Source organism: Rhinolophus sinicus, chromosome 6 (genome assembly GCF_057876585.1).
Source record: "Rhinolophus sinicus isolate RSI-liver-muscle chromosome 6, RSI-T2T, whole genome shotgun sequence".
In the NCBI taxonomy this organism is placed as follows: Eukaryota; Metazoa; Chordata; class Mammalia; order Chiroptera; family Rhinolophidae; genus Rhinolophus; species Rhinolophus sinicus.
Window position 1 is genome coordinate 22,989,969 of NC_142506.1, and position 22,581 is coordinate 23,012,549.

At 37.2% G+C, this 22,581-nt stretch overlaps 1 protein-coding gene across 1 annotated transcript in view; it reads right to left on the reverse strand.

Annotated features, from left to right (window-relative positions):
• The window catches only part of PKHD1L1 (PKHD1 like 1), a 151,464-nt gene continuing 128,883 nt past the window's right edge, over positions 1-22,581 (reverse strand). Inside the window, exons 69-78 of the mRNA XM_019750644.3 lie at positions 21,480-21,712; positions 21,123-21,290; positions 18,548-18,705; positions 16,142-16,283; positions 12,705-13,049; positions 9,143-9,294; positions 8,604-8,750; positions 8,118-8,271; positions 4,330-4,608; positions 1-208 (exon numbers count right to left, since the gene is read on the reverse strand). Of these exons, the coding sequence (XP_019606203.3) occupies positions 198-208; positions 4,330-4,608; positions 8,118-8,271; positions 8,604-8,750; positions 9,143-9,294; positions 12,705-13,049; positions 16,142-16,283; positions 18,548-18,705; positions 21,123-21,290; positions 21,480-21,712 (1,789 nt within the window). The 3' untranslated portion in view covers positions 1-197. The remainder of the gene's footprint in view (positions 209-4,329; positions 4,609-8,117; positions 8,272-8,603; positions 8,751-9,142; positions 9,295-12,704; positions 13,050-16,141; positions 16,284-18,547; positions 18,706-21,122; positions 21,291-21,479; positions 21,713-22,581) is intronic.

Sequence of the window (22,581 nt, forward strand, 5' to 3'; positions counted from 1 at the left end):
TAAGGAATCAAAAGAAATTTATATTTTGAAGAAATTTGATTTTTTTATAATTAAAGCTAATTAATACATTTTATATATTATAAAAATATTTTTAGCATACATTTTTGCTATAGACTTTTTCTTGTTGGGCAACAAAATAACTACTAAATGACCAGTTCTTATATATTTGTTTTCATCCTGTTCTTCAGAGCAGCACTTCAGTTGCTTCCTGGAAAGCAAAAAAACATACAAATATATTTTTTTAAAGTAGTAGTAACATAGAGTGTGACTTAAACTACGTTTTATTAATTTTAACTTGTCTGGTATGGTTAATAGGGCAAAAGTAGTATGTGTGAAAATTAGTATTTCAAAGTTTACCAATTTAATGTGAAAATCAATAATGTACTCCTCTGTGGAGCAGTGGAGGGAGAATGTTGGTGTTTATACATTGTATTTTTCACATTCAATTTTTGTCATTTTATTTAGCGGAACTTCATGACTCTCTTAAAAGTAAAGTATTAATTTAGAATGCAAAGTTATATTTTTAAAAAAAACCAGCATTTCATTTCATTAATGGTTCCAATAGTCTGAATGTGTCCTCCCAAAATTCAAATGTTGAAAGCTTAATGCCCAATGTGATGGTATTTGGAGGTAGAGTATTTGGGAGGTGCTTAGGTCGTGAGGGTGGAGCCCTCATGAATGGGATTAGTGTCCTTATAAAAGAGTCCCCGCAGACTCCCTTCCCCTTCTACCAGGTGAGGATACAGTGAGAAGTCTGTGACCCAGCAGTAGGCCTTCAGCTGACATTGCAGGTCCCCTGATCTCAGACTTCCTGCCTTCAGAATTGTGAGGGATAATTTCTGTTGTTTATAAGCCACCCAGTCTGTGGTATATTGTTATATAATAGAAGCCTGAATGGATTAAGACAATGGTGTTTAAATCATCTTGTATCTTAATTAAAGAATGACAGCTCATTTAGTAGCAAAGAAAAAGCTGTGAACTAACTTTGTTTTCTAGAAAAATGTCCTAAAAAATGCCAGGAACAATATCATTTACTAATGACATAAATATAGAATTTTTTGAATTGCGTAAAATCCCAAAGTTGCCAGGAACAAGTAGGATGAAAGTCAATGAAGATAATTAGAAAATAATATATTGAATGAGGAAACAAACAGTATTTCATGAAACGGGAGGATTGGAAAGGTGGCACAAAACCTTCCATTTTGAGATTTGGACCTCTGGTATAATTCAATTTAACAACTGTAATTTAGCTTGGAACTTTTAGAAAGTTTTTTTCCTCTTTGCTTCCTTTCCAGCAAACCTTAATGACTGTTTCCCATACATTTACTATGCATACTAGATTTAAGGTTCTTATTTACTTAGGCCCAGTGCTGGCCCTGTGACTTGGGAGGGGTTTTGCAGCTGACTGGGATCCATGCCTCACTCCAATTTAAATTTACATAACATATGCAAGGTTGTGATAACCAGTTTAACTGTAACTTCTCCTTCCCCAACTGACAAAGCCAAGCCAACTCAATAGAAAACTCCACTACAGGCCAAAGCAGTTTACATCCTGATTAGAAAATATAAAACTTGAGAAGAAACAAAGACTAGAGACAGTAGTTTCCAGCAGACTCTGTCCAGCTGACCCTTCTCTTACTTTAATAAATCTTCCTTCTATATTTCTACCTGCCTCGTGAATTCTTTCATGGCCCACGAGCGAGCAGCCAAAACAGTATTTATACCTTACATTTTAATATTCTGAGAAGAAAGAAATGAACTTAAGCAATACCTGTCACACTATTATAAAATAGGCAACTGTTACTTTTATTAGAATTCTAGAGACAAGAAAACTGGCATAAAAATACAATACTTTGTGTGCTGGTTATATTGTCCCTCAGCTCCAAACCTACCCTGACATATTCAGCTATTAAAGACCAGGCCTGGGTCTCTTCAGACCATGCTTCTCCCTTGACAACTGCCTTCTAATTAGTTTCTGCCATAGGAGGGAAGAAAGGATTGTTCCTTCCTATTTGATCACTGTTCCTGAAGCCCCAGCCGACCATTTGTTCTGCTACTCAGAACCAGCCTTGTTGTGTCCCTAGATGCTGCTTATTTATATTTAAATTTAAAATCTAGTCTTGGTTTTACTACTTGAAATACTTCAGAATATTTCTAAATTATTACCCAATCTCAAATTCTTCCTAAATCCTTTTTATAATTTTGATTCTTATTCAAACATAAGAATATAATTCAGACATTATCCGTCTGACATAAAGCAACAACAACAACAACAAAATATATATATATATATATATATATATATATATATATATAGATAGATAGATAGATAGATAGATAGATAGATAGATATATAGATAGATATATATATGGTGTCTTATAATATGTATTATCTTTTTAATATCTGGAGATTTGTATTGTTTCTATGTAGATCAATACTGATGACTTTTTTTTAATTGTGAAATGTACATGACATAAAATTTTAACCATTTTTTTAAATTGGGCAGTTCAGTAGCATTATGTTCACATTGTTGTGCAACCAATCTCCAGAATTGTTTTCATCTTCCTAAATCGTATCAGTATTTCTTACATGATACTTTCATTTCATTAATCTGTCAGAAACTCTCCACCATGTCCCCATTAGATTAATTGTAAAGTGATTAATATCTGCCAATCAAAGCTCTTTATATTTGCCTATAATGTCCCTACTCAACATTTCCCCCTAAATCTGAGGGAAGGACTTATTCTCTATTTAACATTTAAAATCAATTAAACAACATTTTTAGCATCTATATTACATAAAACATGCAGTGTTATCTTCTAAGTGCTCACAATTTAGTGAGGAAGATAGATTTGCATATATCCGAGTTTAATACAAGTACACTACAGCAAGGGCTTTGATAATGGTATAAACAAAGCATAATTGGAGACCATGGGAAAGGAGAATGAAATGCATTGTAGAGTTTGGAAGCAAGGAATCCAGGAGGCTATTGTAACAGGTCAAATGAGAACTAAAAAGGTTGTAAGTGGAGCAGCGAGACTTTAAAGGAGGACTGATAGGAGACATTATGGATAGACATAGATGCCCCAGAGCACCTGAAGGGATGTGGAGGTTGAAGGAAAGGGAGAAGTCTTAAGAAGTCTCAGCCTGAGAGGTCAGAAACATGGCCCTGGCATTAAGACAGGGCTGCAGGAAGAGAAGTGAGTTTGGAAGGGAATGATGAGCAATTTCGTGCTGAATATGTATACTTGAAGATGTCTTTCTTCACTCCCACTCTTTCCTTTGCTCTTCTGGAGCACCTTTCCCTCCATTTCCACATCTTACTCATTTTTTAGAATCCCATCTGTAAAGTGCTGCTGATGGGGTGACATCAACAGTAGTCTCCAGTATTTCTGGCTCAGAGAGACCTCTTCCTCTTATTACTCTTCTGGTACTACTGTGTTTCCCCAAAAATACAGATCTAGCCAGACAAGCAGCTCTAACGCATCTTTTGGAGCATCTTATAAGACCAGGTCTTACATTATAGTAAAAGAAGACCGGGTCTTATATTAATTTTTCCTTCAAAAGACACATGAGAGCTGATGGTCCGGCTAGGTCTTATTTGTCTTATTTTTAGGGAAATACGGTAGTACTTTGATTTCCCTTTGTGAAACCACACTTCCATCATTCTCGGCGCCTTACTCCATGTGACCCAGGCCAGGCTCACTATTACACAGCACCCCGTAGCCACAGTGGTTAGTTCAAGAATGGGCATGTGACCCAAGCCAGGTCATGATAGAGCTTGAAGACTTTTGCTAGAAGTGTTGGGAAAGAGGTTTGCTCTTTAGCTGAGCTGGGACTTAGCTGCTGGGCTGGTAGAATGTAAACATGAAGACGCTAGTGGCACCTTTGCCATCAGGGTTGGAGGTGTCTGCCTGGGAGGGAATCTACTACCAAGGAGAATGGAGACAAGAGATAGAATGACACTGGTTCTGAATGAGTCCTTGGATCTAGTTGTGGCAGACATCACATTACTTCTGAACTTCTCAGTTAACTTGACTGCCTAAAGCAGTTTGCACGGAGCTTCTGCCCCTTGTAACTGAAGAAAAGTCTTGGCATTACGTGGACTTCTCATTCCCCCATTCTGCTAGGCCACCACAAAAAGGGAATAACATTTCCTGTAGGGTTGTCTTGTCTCTACCACTGAAGCCATTACTTCCTAATGGCTGAGACCATGTCTCTGTGTCCACAGAGGTGCCATGCACAAGTGTTGTGCACTGTCTTTACTTAGTACGCATTTACGTACGTGGAGACGTACATCATATATAAAAAAATAGAACTGTGCTTACCTAGATTTACGTTTAAAGTCAAAACTGCAGCCATAAATATTTCCAAGAGCAACACTCTTCCCATCAGACAGCTAATTAGTGTTGTTATCCGGGCAGCTGTGCCCGCAGCTGATGCTCTGCTGCTGCTACTGCTGCCGCTGCTGCTGCCACTGCTGCCACCACTGCTGCTGCCACTGGCACTGCCACTGCTGCTAGAGACAGACTGCGCTGGGAGGCTGAAAGGCCTGGATTCCACCCAAGCAACATCATCCAGGATAAATTCAATCTTATAGTTTTTTCCTAGAAAAAAATAAATCATCATAGTCTTTGACTTCCCTTTATTATTTGTTTTGTTTTCATACACTTCCGGTTGGGTTGTCATGGACTTAAAAATACCGTGTAATTCCTAACAAAGTATTTTCGGAAATTGAGTCAAATAAATTAGTGAAGTATAAACAAGTGAAGAGAGGGTCTCAGTTCGAAGAGTTCAATCTGCCACCAACTATGGGCAGGGGGACTCGGGGTAGATTTTCTTTCTGTAGCATCACTATCTGCTTCTTAGGGATTCCCTCCTAGTGCCCAGGACTGGATAGAGGCTGTTTGAAATGAGGGACAGTAGGGAAAGGAGATGCAGGTGAGGAATCTCTGTTTGATCCTTGTATACTTGACTGAGGAGTGGAGAAGCCTCAGCCTTGGTTTGGGGAAGAGGGGATGGATACTGAACTTTTTATTTTGAAAATTTCAAACATCCAGAAGAGTTGAAAGAATAGTACAACAAACACTCATATGCCCTCCACTTAGATTTAACAATTTTTTAACTATTTCCCACATTTGCTCTAAGTCAGACGCTATTTTGGTGTGGCAAGATGGTGACCCTTCCTTCTTACCCCACGTACACAAGCTTAAGGAAACACCTGTTAGATCTCTTTGGAGAGTGGAACATAAAAACCTCATCCAAATGTTCTTTAATCCACATTTTAAATATTTCCACAGTTTTGAATGTGAGATAACCAATATATTTTTCCTTGACATAATTTCTTCTGGGACTACTGCTATCATTAATGGTTACCACACAGAACAGAGTTTGCAATACTTGTACAATCCTGAAGTTTTTGTTTCTCTGGTTTATGTTTTCTGTTACCTTTTTCTAAAAAAAAAAAAGTCACTTGTTTTTATTCTTCCTTTCTTTTTCAGGGAGTGAATTTAATTAGATCTTGACCACACTGTGTTTTCACAAACAATAGAAATGTGTTCTATAACTTTCAAAATGGATGGGTGTTGCTCTATAGACTTTTCTACCACTGTTACCATCCATGACAATGGTGTATTTCATTCTTTCCTTTTGACTCTGAAAAAAACTGAATTTTTATGGCAGGTGTATTTTTTTTTTTAATGATTTCGATGTGTAAAGAATTTAGGTTTTTGTTTTTTCTCCTTCAGTTCTGTTGAGGAAGCCTAAGCCAGCTGAGGAGAACTGAAGAACCCAGACAAAATCCAGAATACAGGTCCAGGACTCCAAGAAGCCATCCCAGCTGAAGCTTCAGACATCCTGGAGCAGAGATGTGCATCCTGCCCAAATCCCCAACCCACCTTATTGTGAGCAGATGAAATGGTTATTGTTTTAAGTCATTAGATTTGGGGCTGACTTGTTATGTAGTAACAGAAATTGAAACAAACACTATAGATCACGTAGGTTGATAGATAAACATGTTTCAAATGTTATTATCCATTAGTAATACTGTTTTTATCCAGGTTACTCGAAGATGCAATCTCCGCTGTTTATTTTCTTCTTGTCTTACTCTTTTCTCACCTAATTCTCACATCCCATTTTCTGTGTTAGAAACCACAACCCATACACAGGTGGCCCCGCTTTGCCCTTTACTGAGCTATAAGTAGAAGAGTGCTTGGCTGCCACGCTGTCAGGTACAGTCTAATCTGCAAGGGGATTTCCCACAATGCAGCAATCGTGGGGGGACCTACAAGAAAGTGTTATAAGAAAGATGCTTCGTTAATTTTCTCACATGTGATTTGTTACTATTACAATCTTACAGTGGTTAATCTGAGAACTGGATAAGTGACCTAAAGATAGTGAAGAGATGACTATACTTGACCTCCCTTACTATACACAACCAGGGAAATGAGACCCTACACTTGGTGGAGAAAAAAAAAAAAGCAAGACAGAGGCAGACAAATAGAAAGTCAGAAATACACAAACAAACAAATAAATAAATTAGAAGCAATGGCTCTTCTGCATAGACACTCTGAGGAAAGTTTTGAACTTTGGAAGAAAAGTTACTGTACAAAAGGAGTACTATTTTATTATCACAATAAAATGTCAGAACCTCTATTATTACTTCAGCATTCCTGTGATTCTGGTTACTTGGAATGGAACACTGCTATTTGGAAGTCGTAGTTTGAAGACCTTGGTCTCCAGGATGGGTCTTTGCCACTGGGTACCTCTTGGGTCCTCCTCCATGGGGAGGTGGACAACCTTCTCTTCAGGCAGAATTCTTGTCTGGTGCCTCATGTCCCTTAAAAGGGTCCTAGTCCGACCACCATTTAGCTTGACTGTTAAAGAATACAGCTATGCCCTTAACCAGCAAGCGTGTTGGATACTCTGGGTACTTGTCCATGGGTACAATGTCGAACTTTTTGCCATCTGAGTCTCATAGGACAGTAGGCTGAGATATTGGAGCCCAGCTGGCAGACCAAACTGTCTGGAATAGATAGAGCTTCAACAAGGCATGCGAAAGCAAAAATGAGGGGAAAAATTCTTCTGGAATGATTTTAGTTTTTGATATTTAGTTACTATGAAAAAAAATCTGACTCATGTTGGCATTTCTGTTACTTGTTTTACTCTTTATTTTGACTTTTATTCTAACCGTTAATGTGTACATGTGTGTGTTTGAGAAAACAGTGGTAAGAAATAGGAAGTGCCACTATGACACTCTTCATCAGTGAGGGCCTATACAGATCTTAAAAGGCCCCAGATTAAGATAAACTGATTAATGGAGGCCTAGATCAAGGATAAGCAGTTTATCCATTTCACTCTTTTAGATACTATATAATCGATCACCAAGGGAGATGTTTTTTGGACATACCCTTTGGCCTTAGTAGAAAGACTTTTACCAGTTGGAGTTACACCATCACCCCATGTGGAGATAACATAAGAAACATCACTATGGAGGATATAACTGTATTTACTGTAACAATGTTGAAAATGTCACTTAATTCATTGGATCTACTATATGAGGACTCACAGGGGACTGGTTCTGATCTCAGAGCAAATTACAATTCTCCACAGCAGCTGGTTTATCGTGATGGGCACTGTGAATCATGAGAATACTTATGTTTTCTCCTTTGCATTGGCTTCTAGAGATGCTAGGAACCACTTTCCAGACCAACTCTGAATTCCTGCATGGGACATTAAAATGATGCGAGCCTATCTTACCCTTTCTTTTCTTTAATTTGAAAATGTATATAATAATTTTTCTTATTATAAATGTAATCACACATATTTAGTGAAAATTTGGAAAAATACACAAATATGAATCATGATGTAATTTTGATGCATATCCTCAAATTACCTGTTTTAATTTCTTTAATTGCTTATTTTAATTTCTATTTTGTTTTGCATATTAAATATATTTTTGTAAACTAGACTGCATGTTTTCTGAAATAAGGTATAGTACACTTATAGGAATCTGATTTCTATAATTTATTGACCAGAGTATTACAGAATGCTTCGTTCAATTGTAATTGTCCCTATTTATCGGTATATATGTGAGGATCCAGAACAGTGTACTCACCTGTTCTAAGAAGCGTAAGGTCCGTGTAGTTGGCCCAACAGCTTCTAAATGGAATTGTTGTATTTCCACTAAGACCACTGATTTGGTGATTATTAGAGTCCTTTAGTATGGCCGTCAAAGTCAGTGAAGTAATCCCAACTGATACACAATTATCCTAAAGAAAAAATCGTAGAGAGTTCTAATTGTCCTGTCCCCATGCTTCTTTTTTTAAGATATGTGAAATTTTATTTTTGAAAATGCCTCATTACAAATTTAAAATCTGCAGAAGTCCTTTTCCTGAACAAAGAGTTCACAAATATGGGCACTGGAGCAAGTTCATGGAAAAGGAACAGTTTTAAAACAGTAACAGACGCTATCCATACATATTAGTCCACCTTCCAAGGGGCAGTGCAATCCTCAGGTTACCTGGATCAGTGAGACTGGCTCACCCTCTGGCATTTATAGCTTAGTCCTTTCGCTCACATAAAGCTTTGAGGTATAACTTACATCAGAATCTACTGCCTTTACTGAAGGCTGCTGAGAAAATGGCTGTCCTAGCTGTGCTGCCACCGGCTGAGTGATCACTGAGAGCGAGGACACAAAGGCCACGTGATGAACAGGAAATGCAAACCTTTCCACAGGTTGGGAAGTCACCTGTAAACGGTCATGAGGTGATGAAGTGGTTTTCACGTGATAAACGACATTCAGTAACAGGCTCATTTCAGGCAGGCTAAGTGTAATGGTCCTTGTTTGTTTAAAAATACGTTCAATAGGTACAACTATTATTACAATATTTCCTCTAGATCAAATTCATGAAGCACGGTTATAAATATTCAAAGGGAAGCACATTTTATTCCAAGAGGTAATTTTTTAGATACGCTTCTTTTTCAACTACTTGATCATTTTAGTGATACCATAAAAATTGGCCAATAATAAATTAGAAAGACATGCCCTCTAAATGACTGTCATGAAATAGAGTTAAAATTAGAAATAAGCATCAATGTATCAAATAGTTAAAATGCATTTTTCTACTTGCATTTTCTTACCTTAATCCAGCCAGAATCACTTGGGCTGGGGATAGGATTAGTAATAGACATGGAAGAGATATTCAATTCAAGGATACTACTGGTTTTTCCTAAAATTACAGCTTGTCCAAGAGAAGCAGTGATTTCTTGGAGTTCAGATAATTGCATCTGACCTACAGGGAGACAGTATTATGACATATGGATTATAAGAATATAAAATTGTGAGAACAAGTGATAGTTTTTCACTTACGTTTATGTTTGTGCTGCTCTACTCACATTATACAATTTTACAGCTTTCTAACTGTACATGACCTAAACATGACAAATCATATTAATGATGTCAGGAAAATTAAGAACTCAGTAGAATATGTTTTTAAGATGGAATGAAAGAATAAAACAAGGGCAAATAAAAAATACAAGAACAATGAATGAAAGCTTAGTGAGAAAATCTGTCTCAAGTTAATACTTCCCCATGTCATTCTTTGTTTAAAAGTGAAGCAATATCATGCATGTCTGTCATCACATATCATTTTTTAAAAAATAGAGTGTTGTTTGGACACGGAAGAATAATTGGCATCATCAAATTTACAGTGTGTATATTTACCAGTTATTAAATTTGTTAAATTACTAACAAATGGTTACTTGCTCTGGGCATTTATGACTTTCAAGGTTATTTTTAACACTGCAGGTAGTTTCTGTTCTCTTTCTAGCTTGGCAGGTCTTCTTAAATCTACTATCCCCATAATGCTCCTTATCTTATGAAATGGCACCTCAACTCCTTCAGAATCCTGGAACTTTTGCTTGATCCCTTCTTCTACTTCCCCCTTCACCTCTCCCTCATACTATATAGTCAATTACCAATTTCTAAATCTATCTGTCCCCACTGTCAAAATCCCAGTGAAAGCCATCATCAGTGGACTTACTAAAAGAGCTTTAAACTGGCTTTCTTATATCTATCTTTTCCCCTTTCACTCCATTCTATACACTGTAGTCAGTGTGATCTTTGAAACCCAATGGTAACCAGAAGAATGTTTTGGTGTAGTGCAGGTGTTGCCAGCCCCTAGACATCCAGCATCTGCCACATCCAGAGTCCTGCCTTGAGGACTCCGATCACTGAGTTTCTTCCATTAAGGCTCGGGAAGAAGGAAGCAATGTCCTAGGGCAGCGGGTCTCACACGACATTTTGAAAATCACAGTCTTAGGGAATTTCAGTTCCTATTTAAAAGGTCTCTTTTGATTGACTCAGACTCTTCTGGATGAATGCTCAGTCTTCCAGATTCCTCCCTCTCCCCCCACTTCCTCTACGTACTCTTCTCCAAGACGTCTTCCCAGGTCTGAGGGCTCATGTGACCTAATGGTAGCAGCACAAGGAGTCTCCGTGTCCATACACTACTACTACCACCTGCCTCACCAGCTTCTGGTCCAGTAGTCGGTCTGACCTGGCCTGCACTGTTAATAGGTACTCTGACCATTTGACCCATGAAGGAGTCCATTCTGTTGATGCCACCTAGAAACCAAAGACCTTCACTTGAAGAGTTCTCATTCCTGACCTCAGGACTCTGCTTATCCAGAGGTCCCCTCAGTACTTACATACCCCTTTCTAGGACACCTGGGAACTTTTGGATATCCCAACACTGTGTGAAGGTTGTGGAGAGCCAGCAGTATTATTACATGCACATCTTTTTGTCACTTCCCTATATTTTGCTGCGCTATCACTCCATGACAAGTTGTAGACTTCCTTGAGACTTGAAACCCTACCCCAGTTTAGGTCTGGGAAACATGCCATGGGTCTGTCCCTCTCCCCACCCTTATCTCAATGTTCTGAGGCTATTATACCAAACTGGATAAATCTGACTAACAAGATAGAACTGCTTTAAGGGGATGGGCTGGGAAGAATTGTGTGTGAGGAAATTTAGATCACGTTTAAGAAGTACATTTTAGTTTCTTTGGCTATCTGGTTACAACTCAAACCTGTGCTTCCTGTTTCTTTCAACAAAGAGAGTTTGATCAACACGTCCCTCCACTCATGCATGCCTCTCCACAGACTTAGCCCACAGGGGAAGAACCTTCTGCCTGCCCCACTGGTAGAATTCCAGAAGGGCAATATGGTACACAGAGAGCGTCACCCCTAAACAAACCTCCTGGGGAAAATGAATGATGACCCCTAGTGGCAGAGGTGAGAATGTCACCCAGTACCCAGGTTTACACATGAAGAGAGCCAGGGAGTTTAATGAAAAAGGTGGGGACAGATAGGGCAGATATGGATTTTCTGAGTCTGAAATTTATGCAAGTTAGAAGCTTTCTTTAAAAAGAAGAATGCAGAAAAATTATACTTTTACAACATTCAATGATCTGACCACTTTGTTAAATGGACCCTTCTCCCAGGGCCTTGAAAGTTAAAGCACCTCCTGGGACTTGTACAAGTGAAGGCCCTTTAGGCTTCACCAGCTGGATAGTGATCCTCCTCTGACAAACCTAGATCTCGTCTTCCTAGAGAGGGAAAGTCTAGGTGACAGTACTTGTGCTTTGAGCACTGGAGACAATATAATGGTTGGGAATTAGCATGTTGGGATTAGCAGCAGGAGACTTGGAAAGTTCAGTTGTACCTCAAGAGAGGCTTGTGCAGAGCACAGACCATCCACATTGCAGCAGAGACTATGAAGACGAGGGCATACTATGAGGGCCTGAGGTCAGGAAAGCCCCCTTGGTGTTCACATACCAACTTGAACAGAGAGGAAGCACTGAACGTTAGGCGAAGGACTGAATATTCACTCAAATGCCCCAAAGGAGTCACCCTAAGGAAATATTTAAACCAGCAAAGACACCTGTTATGGAACAGTGAGCTGATTTTTATCTGATACCTAGAAAATGAGGGTATGAAGAGTGAGGGACAGAGAAAGGGGTGAAGGTTGGTGAGGCTGATTAGATCAGTCATAGGAAGCAGAACTAGAACGTATTCTTGCATATTTGCATGTGTTAGGGTAAATCTGTTACTTTACTACAGAAATCTAACCCACCACTCCAGTGCTCAGAATCTCCAAGGTTCAATTCTTTTTCCTCAGGAAAACATCCCCTGTCCTTCTTTGGCTTACAAAGAGGAGAGCTGTTGGTTTCCCATGACCTGGCACCTGCTGACCTTCAACCTCATCTCCAGCAGCTTGCCCTTCCTGGCTCCTTTTACTGCAGACACATTGGACTTTTTCTAGTTCTTCTCATCCACCAAACTCTCACCAACTGTTTCCTCAGCATCGGACATCCCTACCTCCATCTGTCCATTGACTGACTCTTTTCATGCGTAATTTCTCAGCTATAAGGTCACTTCTTTCATATTAGGTCAAATCCTTTTGTTGAATTTATTAATGGTTACAATAATAAAACAGAGGCTAAAGTTCCTTCACAATTCCAAAATGCATTGGGATTATAGGAGTAGAGCAGAGAGAAAGGTCTGTAGGCCCTTACAGGGTTCAGGATGTGGGGTGGGTGGGATTTTCTGGAGGCCTGGCTTACTAGGCCCTGATGGGGTTGTTTGCGGATGTGAATTTGATAATTACATTCCTCTATCTCAAATACCTATTTTTCATACCTGTGGTGTCATTGCTTATGAACTGACGGGGAGGATCTGCAATCTCCAATTCAACTGTGAGTCCCACGGATCTCTTCTTCCGCAGACTCTCCCTTCTTATTACTTTGCTGACACGGATTTTGTCACTTGGTATCTTTAGGAACAAGGCAAGATTTCTAACCAGATTGTGAGAGCTATAAAAGTCATCTTCTGTGACAGCAGGTAATTGGAAAGAAACAAATATGACTGCAGTGGTGTGGATTTCAATAGGTATAGTTCCTTTAACCAAAAGGTAAAGCATTTGGTAGGTTCTATCAAAGTAGTTTTCACCAAGGACTGTGGAATTCAGGTTAGGAAGGAATTGCTCTATGAAGGAAAAAAGCCAAAACAGCACAGTTAAACATATTTATATGATAACAATTACCATGTAGTATTTAATATTTGTTTAAATTTAGGAAATTCTGAAAAAGTTCAACATTATCATTCTTTCATAAGAGGGTATGAATATTGATCAAATATATGGTGATGGAAGGAGAACTGACTCTGGGTGGTGAACACACAATGTGATACATAGATGATATTTTACAGAATTGTACACCTGAAATCTATGTAACCTTGCTAACAGTTCTCACCCCAATAAACTTTAATTAAAAAAAAAGTATGAATATTAAAAATAAAAACACTTGTAGAACTGACAAGCAAAATTAAAGTCAATCACTTAAATAATGCCATAAATACATTAATAATCATTATACATGAAATTTTTTTTTAAAAATTGTAAAGCAATTAATTTAAGAAGAAATTAATTTAATTTAAAATAGTCATTATACACTAAACTTATTTAAAAAAATACTGTAGACACAGTACACATGAAATCTAAGTAACTTATATTGTGCTTGTAATACTTTTTTCATATTAGGAATTTTAAAGCCTTGACCGAAGGCATTTGGTAATTTAAAAATGTAAATTTAACTTTATAGTCATCTAGTTTATGCAGTGCTATATACCAAATCTCGAGGAGCTTTTACAATTCAGTACTTCTAGTTTTACCAAGGACAAAATTATGTAATACAAATGACGTACATATTAAAACATCCCAAAAGGATCTTACACCAATGAAACAGGTTTACATTTCAGCCTGAAAAATCTTTGGTTCATGCAAAACAAGTTCTACTAGGGAAATAAATTTTGTAAAAGTGATTGGGATCATTACATATATATATATATATATATATAATGAATGAATGTGTGTGTGTGTATATATATATATGATTTTTAAAGCAGAGTATCAACAATGTCTCAAAGGTAACATATCCACTATCACACATTAATCCCTGACGAAGGCTGAGCTGTATAATAGTACTGGAATGAGACATGTAGCTTCTTACCACATTTCATAGTGAAACTTACCAAGAAAAAAAAGTAAAATTTTAGAAAGAAGAAGGCATTTCCTATGAATGTAATGGACATTTATAGCAATGGCATTAAGAAGCCATTTCATTATTACTGCATATTTAATACCTTCGAGGATAAATTCTGGATGCATTTTGGTTTAAACATTCTGTGAATCTGAAGAATGTGCTTTTGTATTATAAATTGAAACTGCTCTCAAGCTACTGCTAGAAGTGCATATGCTATTTATCCTACATAACTTTCTCATGTCTTCACAGTAATGGAAGGAAGCAGAGACACAGAAAATAATAAAACACTTTGAGTAATCTAAAAAATATGTATGGATTCATAATACAGGGCTGTCATTTTATATCCCAAGTGCCAAGGCAAAATGTCCATTTACAAGCAATGTTATTTCATGAGGAAAAAAATCTATAAGAGGGCCTTGGTACTTTTTCATCCCTTCAACATCTATACAACCAATTCCCTGTATTAAATTCTGCCTGTCGAGGTATTATGGTTTCTACTTTCCTGATTTAAATGTACTTGTTAAAAAAGTGTTGTTTGAAAAAAAGAGTTAAAATTTATGAAAATTAAGCTGTAAATATGTGCAGTCATTTGTATAATACGATACAAATGATATAAAAAATATGTAAAAAATGATAACCCTGATTCAGTCTATTAGGAGGAAATCTAGCATAACGGTTAAGTGCATGCGTTCTAGAGCTAGAGTCTGAGTTCAAATCCTTGCTGTGCCCTTGCCAGCTTTGATATTGCTATGGACTGAATTGTGTCCCCCCGGCCCCCCAAATTCATGTCTTGGAGCCCTAACCCCCAATGTAAGAGTGGCCTTTGAGAGGTAATTAGGTTTAGATGAAGTTATAAGGGTGGGGACTTCATGATGGATTGATGCCCTTATAGAGAGCTTGTGCATGGGCTCTCTCTCTCTCTCTCTCTCTCTCTCTCTCTCTCTCTCTCTCTCTCTTTCTCTCTCTCTCAAGAAAGACACAGTAAGAAGGAAGCCACCTGCAAGCCAGGAGGAAAGCTCTCACGAGACCTTATCCATACTGGCACCCTGATCTTGTGCTAGCAGCCTCCAGAAGGGTGAGAAAATAAATTTCTGTTTTTAAGCCACTGAGTTTATGGTATTTTGCCATGGCAGCTTGAGCTAAGATAGAGACCTTGGCAAATTATTTTACCTCTTTATTTCTCTGTTTACTCATCTGAGCCTATCTAACAGGGTTATTATTGGGATATAGTAATAATGAGTAATTATAGAAAAAGCACTTGCAGTAGAACAGTGCCTGCCTGGTACATAGTAATGTCTCTGGAAACATCAGTTATTCCTATTATTAGTAGCAATAGGACTTTCTCCATAGACGGTAATGAATATGGGCTATCCATTCATACTCTCACATCTAGCTTATATTACGATCCACAGCACACATTTATGTAATTGTTAGCCAAAATTATGGGTCACATCGAAAATAATAAGTAGCACATGTGGAATGGAATGTATTGACCTTATTAGTACCCAGTTTAACAAAAATACTTCAATGAGTAGTTAAATCCTAGTTTTGCAAATATTACTAAATGGGTAAGTTTAGCCTCTTACATATATTTCATTTACATCCAGAGTTTATTACATTTACTTCATGGTATTGATGTTACATTAGCTCTCTTGGCAATACTTTGGTGACTGCCAATTGATTTAGGCTCTGATCTCTATGAAATAGAGGTAAAGCAGAGATAGAATAAAAATTCTAAGCAAAATTTCTTGTGTACAGAGAAATAACTGAACTAAATGTACAGAGTGAAAATGTTTCCAGGGGCAAAGGAATGTCCATCACACACAAAAAACTTTTATCTGTGTATATGCAGAAAGATAAGAGTTCCATCAGGAGTCATCTTCAAAGACAAGTTATAATGAAAACATCTTAATATTTCGTGGACTGTGGCTGAAAACTATTTTCTCCTGCATTCATCAAGGGCTAAGGAAGTAAAAATATCATGAAACATTACAAAGAATTTTATACGTAATTAAGTACACATACAGTGTGTATTACCTTTTTCTGAGTACAGGTGTCTGTTAAGTTCACAGTGTTTCTGTTGGGAGTTCCACACTGTATTTTTGGGGCAGACCAATGTATTGTTCACATAGACATCCAAGCGCTGAAGTGTGGAAAAAAAAATTCCTACCAGAACCGCCTGTTAAAAATAAACAACATTTTGTTGTCTTACGGGAACGACGAAACAGAATATTTAGAATTTAGCACTTTAAAAAAGTCTTCCAACTATAAATACCTCCTGTAAAATATTGAATCTAAGTTTTATGGATTTAGGATAAATGTTGAACTAAAATTTTTAAATGGACTTGCATTCAACCATTCATACTGTTGTTACAACTTAACTCTTAGTTGTTAATTCTCAGTAGAAAAGTATAACGTAAGAAAAATTATTAGAGGAGAATCTCTAAATTAAAGAAAGGGTTCCTTTAAAAGATAACAGAGTTCAAAACAAACTCTCAACTCCTGGGGCAGGAGAAATGGGGAACTTAGCAGTGCTCTGTATAAGGTAACCACACAAAAGTAGCTAGTTAATGTTGAAAAAAATGCTCGAGAAAAATTTGGTAGTAAGACTAATAAAAATCACTCAAAATTACTATCCTCTCTGATTCAATTTTGTTCACTTTTCATGTTTCTATTCCTCACATTTTATGCTATCAGATATATTCATAAAGTAAGGAGACTGACTGGTTTTTGCAAGGGCAGGGACAAATTAATAAGGAATCTAATAAGCTATGCATAGTTTTGGAATCTTCTTCTGAGATTGTCTACAGAGGCTCAAAATATTAAGAGTCACATTACTTTGTAGTTACATTCTTATTTTTAAAATTAAAAATATTTTCTTTCATTCAAAAATTGAGTGCCTATCTGACCCAGGCACTACTAATCTAGGAGCTCGCAAATGTCCCTGCCCTGTTTGAGCTTACATTCTAGAGTGAGGAGAGAGACAATAAATAATAGAAATAATAAAAAGTAAACTATAAAGCATGTTAGAAAGTGATAAGTGCTATGGAAAAAAAGAAAAGGGAGATCAGAGTATGAGTAATTGGGTAAGCCCAGAGGGGAGGGCTGGTCAGGGTAGGTCTATTGAGAAAATGGCAGTTGAAGAGATGGGAAAGTTAGCCTGTAGGGTAGAATGTTCCAAGCAGAGTCAACATCTGAAACACAGGCCCAGATGATAGCATGTCTGGTGTGTTGAGGAACAGTATGGAGCCCAGTGTGGCTGGACGAACAGAAATCAGTAAAAAGTAAGCCAATTTCCTGGCTTACTTGAAATTATTATCAATATTTATAACTGAACTTCAATCAAATTTTAAATCAATATAAACTTCTGAAGCTCAAGTAGAACCTTAAACTTTCCCTTAGAACTAAGTGATGGGGAGATTCTCATACAGCCTTGTAGGCCCTTGTGAGGACCCTGCCTCTTGTACAAAGACCATGGGGGAAATTATTTCAGGGTTTGGCGCAGAGGGGGTGACCTAATCTGACTTATATTTTGAAGGTATCTCTGTGGCTAAGGAGGTGAGAATCGACAGTAAAGGGGGGGGAAGCTAGAGCAGGAGGAGGAGTTGGAAGGCAATGCCTTAATGTTGGCTCAAACTGGATGGTAACCGTGGATATAGTGAGAAGTAGTCAGATCCTTGATATTTTGAATGGAGACTCAACAGGATTTGCAGAATTATTGGACAGGATTGTGAAAAAACAAGAGAAGAATCAAGAATGGTTCCAACTGAAAGGTCAGGATTGCTGTCCCCTGAAAAGGGGCCGATGTCTCCCTTTGTTACTTCTCTCTGCTTCATCTCATTAGCATTGTTTCTTCAGATTCCTAATACTCTGAGACTTGCAGGTCTCACACTCTTAGAAAAGAAAACCAAAGTTATGGGACTACTGCCATGCCTTATACTCTTTTCCACTGACATAGTACATATAAAGGTACTCATCCCAGCTGAGTTCAGTTTATAGCAAAGGCTATTACTGAAGATATTTTAGTTAACATGCTGTGATCTCTGCAGTAAATTCAAAAGGTATATTTTTGACATATATAAATAATAGCAGCAAGGAAGAATAAATATATAATTCCAGTGACCAGTTTTGGATGTGCACTCTTTTTATGTAAAAATTCAGGTTTGTTTGCAAATCACACAAATCATAGGACTCACTGCCATGCCTTATATATGAATCAAGTGCATATGGGGAAGAGGTGGCTGGGACTCATATGTGCTCTCAGGCTGATGAAAACGGCCTAGACTAATAGTAGTTTCAGTAGTACGCGATGATCCTTGCAAATGAGCTGTAAGGCTGATGGTGTTCAAAAGAACAGGGGAGGAGACAAAGTCCTTAGCAGATAGAAATACGTGCAAGTAATCAACACCAGTAATGGAAGAAATTATTTCTGTCTTGCCTCACCTTGTCATGCTCAGTGTTAAGCAACATCAGCCGGAGATTCTGAGGACTGGTACCCGTGAAGTAAACTTCGTAAGATTTGTTCAGAGCCACAATGCTATGAAACAGGGACAGTCTTCTCTGGCATGTGTATCCAGCACACCAGCCATGGTCCTGTGGGCCTAAATCCACATACAATGAAAGCTCATGTTCCCTATGATGAATATCATTAGTGCAAAGTCTGGAGAGTAACTGCATTAAAAGTAAATTGCAGTGATCAAGTTCAGCATCTACCTCCATTATTTATCCACCCATCTATCCCGTGATCTAAGCTATGTCTCAAACCTTGGCTTAAAAAAGGAAGGCAGGGAAGCAACTTGTCCCTATTACCCTTACTTTCACCTTGCCCAGACCAAGAAGGGTGAATAAATGTGCTGAGGCTTTGTATTGGAAGGTCACTGAGAGAAATGGCAGATTTGCATGTTCTCCACTTTAATAATCATGTTTGAGCCTAGGTCGAATGGTAAGGAAGAAAATGTCTGATGCTTCCTTCCATTTATCAAATGGGAGTTTGGGTGGGAAACCAACTTTCTCAGACTCTTTGCTGAGAAATTAATTAACATAAATTAATTAACAGAATTAATTTTTTTAAAAAATAGAAACTATATTGTACCTGGAAACATGGACATTTCTATGTCCGAACCATTGATTCATTAAGTCTTTCTTTCACTCATTCGTGTGTTCATCAGCTAATCTATAAGTTCACCAAACTCTTCAGTTTGTTTTTTATTGTCTTTAGTCTTTCTCCACTGTTATTTTAATACATTTTTGTTGAAGACTGTGATTATCAGTAATGTTGGAAGGTCAACATCATGAATGCACTGAAGCAGTCTGAGAAATAACACCCAATAAACCCTCTCAAAAGCCAAAAGGTAGTGGACACTTTTCCACCTGAATCCAGACATTTCCAGAAGAGGTATAACATGACTTTTATAGCAAACTTCTCTATCTCACTTCAGTATTAAAGTTGCTGGGATTATACATATATAAAACATAGAGTGAGATATGGAATGTTGAATTTTCTTTACACATTTTATCCATTAGCTTTGCTCAATTTCCTGGTTTACTTGAAATTATTATTAATATTTATAACGAACTTCAATCAAATTTTAAATCAATATAAACTTCTGAAGCTCACGGAGAACCTTAAACTTTCCCTTAGCATCCAAAATATAAATCCTACCTTTAAATAAACCGGTTTGTGGGTTTTGAAAACAAACAGAAATTTCTGTGTATAAAATGAAAAAATTTAGAGTGATAAAAGCCACCTAGTATAGGGCATTCCCAAGTTTCAACGATTCTTTTAACACCGCAATGATTTTTGCAATGCTACTATCATTTACTTAAGACTTCTCTTTAAATTCACAGTCCTTTTTTAAAATTTAAATTTGTTTTAAAGAGAAATTTCATGTCATTATTGCAAACGGAAAACTTGTACGGCCTTTCAGAAAAGGAAAACGTAACAATAAATGGAATGAAATCTTTTTCCACCATATAAAACAATTTAAAATCATCTCCATTATTCAATGACTGGATAAAATTCTTCCCACAATCTCTGCTTTATAAGGCAGCATTTCAAATGGGGGTGATTGCATATTGGAGCAAGATAAGTGGGGAGAACTTAAAAATCATGTGACTCTGGGCCCTCACCCCCACCCGATTTAGCTCATTCTATTGTCTTTAACATTTTTTTAAAAATGATTATTTTTGTGGGGGTATATAAGCTGTTTTGTTGAATCTCAGAATATGTTAATAAATGTTACGACAAGGCAAGGGCACAGAAATCTTTCTGATCCAGGTTATGTGCCCCTTCATACTTGAAAGACCGTTAAGCCTTCTTAGGGAGGAATTTTTGAGGCCTCAGTGCAATTTCAGGGTTATACAATGAGTCCCTGACCTATGTTTTCAGTAGCTTTTAGAAGTTCATCTTATTCACTGAAAAAGTCCTAGACTCCTAAGTTGATCTGAATTCTTATGGAGACTTTGCCTCCCCTCTGTATTAGTGCCACCATGACCAGAAGGTAAGGAACCCAGACTCTGGATCTTGAGATATTCTCGACCAAGAAATCAAGAATGAAAATAGAACAGAACAAAACACATTGTTTTCAAGATTAAGCCTTTTAAGGATTCATGAAAATGAAAAATGAGTAGGCCAGGAATACTTGTTCTCAACTATTCCAAATATTACCAGTTTTTTAACTTATGGAAGGCAAATTGTCTTTTTGGAGACACAAGGCTAATTTTTTCTTAAAAAAGGAAACCTTATCATTATAGGTATGGAGATCACTCAAGAAATAGCTTTCTTCCCCTTCTTCTTATTCTAATGATCAATTTGGAATAACTGTCCTAGTTTTCTAATATGGAAACTGCTAAAGAGTCAAGCATTTCTCTTACACATAGATCTTCCTTAGAAATGGGAGGCAAAGAAGTCCTACTGTTTGCTAGTTTTATGTGATAAATAACTGATGAGATGTTTCCATGCAGGTAATAAATAGCGAATGCTTTGAGTAACTCTAGTTTTTTGACATTGAACACGTACCATTAATGAGATCAACATAACCATCGCTCACTATAGCCACTGGTGAGAGTCTTCGAGTTTCTGTGTCAGAATCCAGGCTTTCAATAACCATCATTGCATATTCCATGCCCAAGCACCGATAGCTCTGCCATTCTGGAACGTATTTACAGGTTGAATCTCTAATAATTCCTAGAAACACAGGTATGTACATTTTAACAATGAAAAGGAATATCTTTGCAAAAGCATCCACATATCTTTTTCACGTTATGTAAAATTAATAAGTAGAAAACATGTTATTGGTTGAGTACATAAATCATTAAAAATAAAAGATATTTTGTTTCATAAATTTGAATACTAACAGAAACATATCCAACGAACCTTTATAAGGTGCTTTCTCAGTGACAGGAATTCTACTTCCATTTGGGAATGTGAGCATCACCTTAGGAATTCTGTAGTCTCCAATTCCAAACTGGCTATTTCCATTCCATTCATATTCTGACTGAGGTATCACTGAACCAGAATTCCCCAGAAAGGAGCCATCTATATCTCGAAGAAAAGATTTCCTTTTGGCATCACAAACCATGTCTACACAATCAGATGGATTCACCTTACTGTGGAGAAAAGGCAAAATGTATGAATACTTAGATTTAGTACCCCTCCCCTGTTTCTAAAGGGCATTCGAATATACTTCAATATTTAAAAAGAGAGTATCCAAAAATAATTGATGGATTGAATCTTATTTCCAAAAGGATTCAAAGGGGGACCAAGTAGCATACGTAATTAGCATTGTAATGAGGTCTTTGTTTCCATTGTGTTGATTTGGTCTTCTATGAATTCATTAACATTTCAAAAGGACAAGTTATACCTGTGGGATATGAAATTAGAATTCCATCTCGTTATTCATTATTTTGTTGAAAGATTTCATATTTGTGCACTGCTCACAGTATACTAACATTGCCCCACGGAGCAGGTGAACAGTTACTCTATTATTCAGGACACACTCGTACAAGATCCCTGTGTTAGCTTGGAAGTCTTTATTATTTTTCCCTTCTTTTTATTTTTTAATGGGTCTTTAATATTATAGGATAGTTACTATACGACAATCTAAATACTTGGTAAAAGTTTAGTCACCTTCCTATCTCAAGCTCTTAGGCTCATCACAAATTGCAGATTAGTATATATTCTTATACACCTTTGCCTATGTCTATACAAACAGATATACTTGGATTCTGATCTTTATGCTACATATTTTATAACCATTCTGTAGATACCCAAACTGTAAGAGATGACATACTATAAATTCATTATACATTTCAACCATAGATGGTATTTTGCCTCCATTTTGATCCACCTGGAGTGTTGCTTGTCAATTGGCTATGATAATAAGGCAGATGTTTAATTTTCAATGCACTATACATGGTATACAGTATACTTACACTAAATCATCATATATTCTATGGGGAAATATAATTTATTTTGG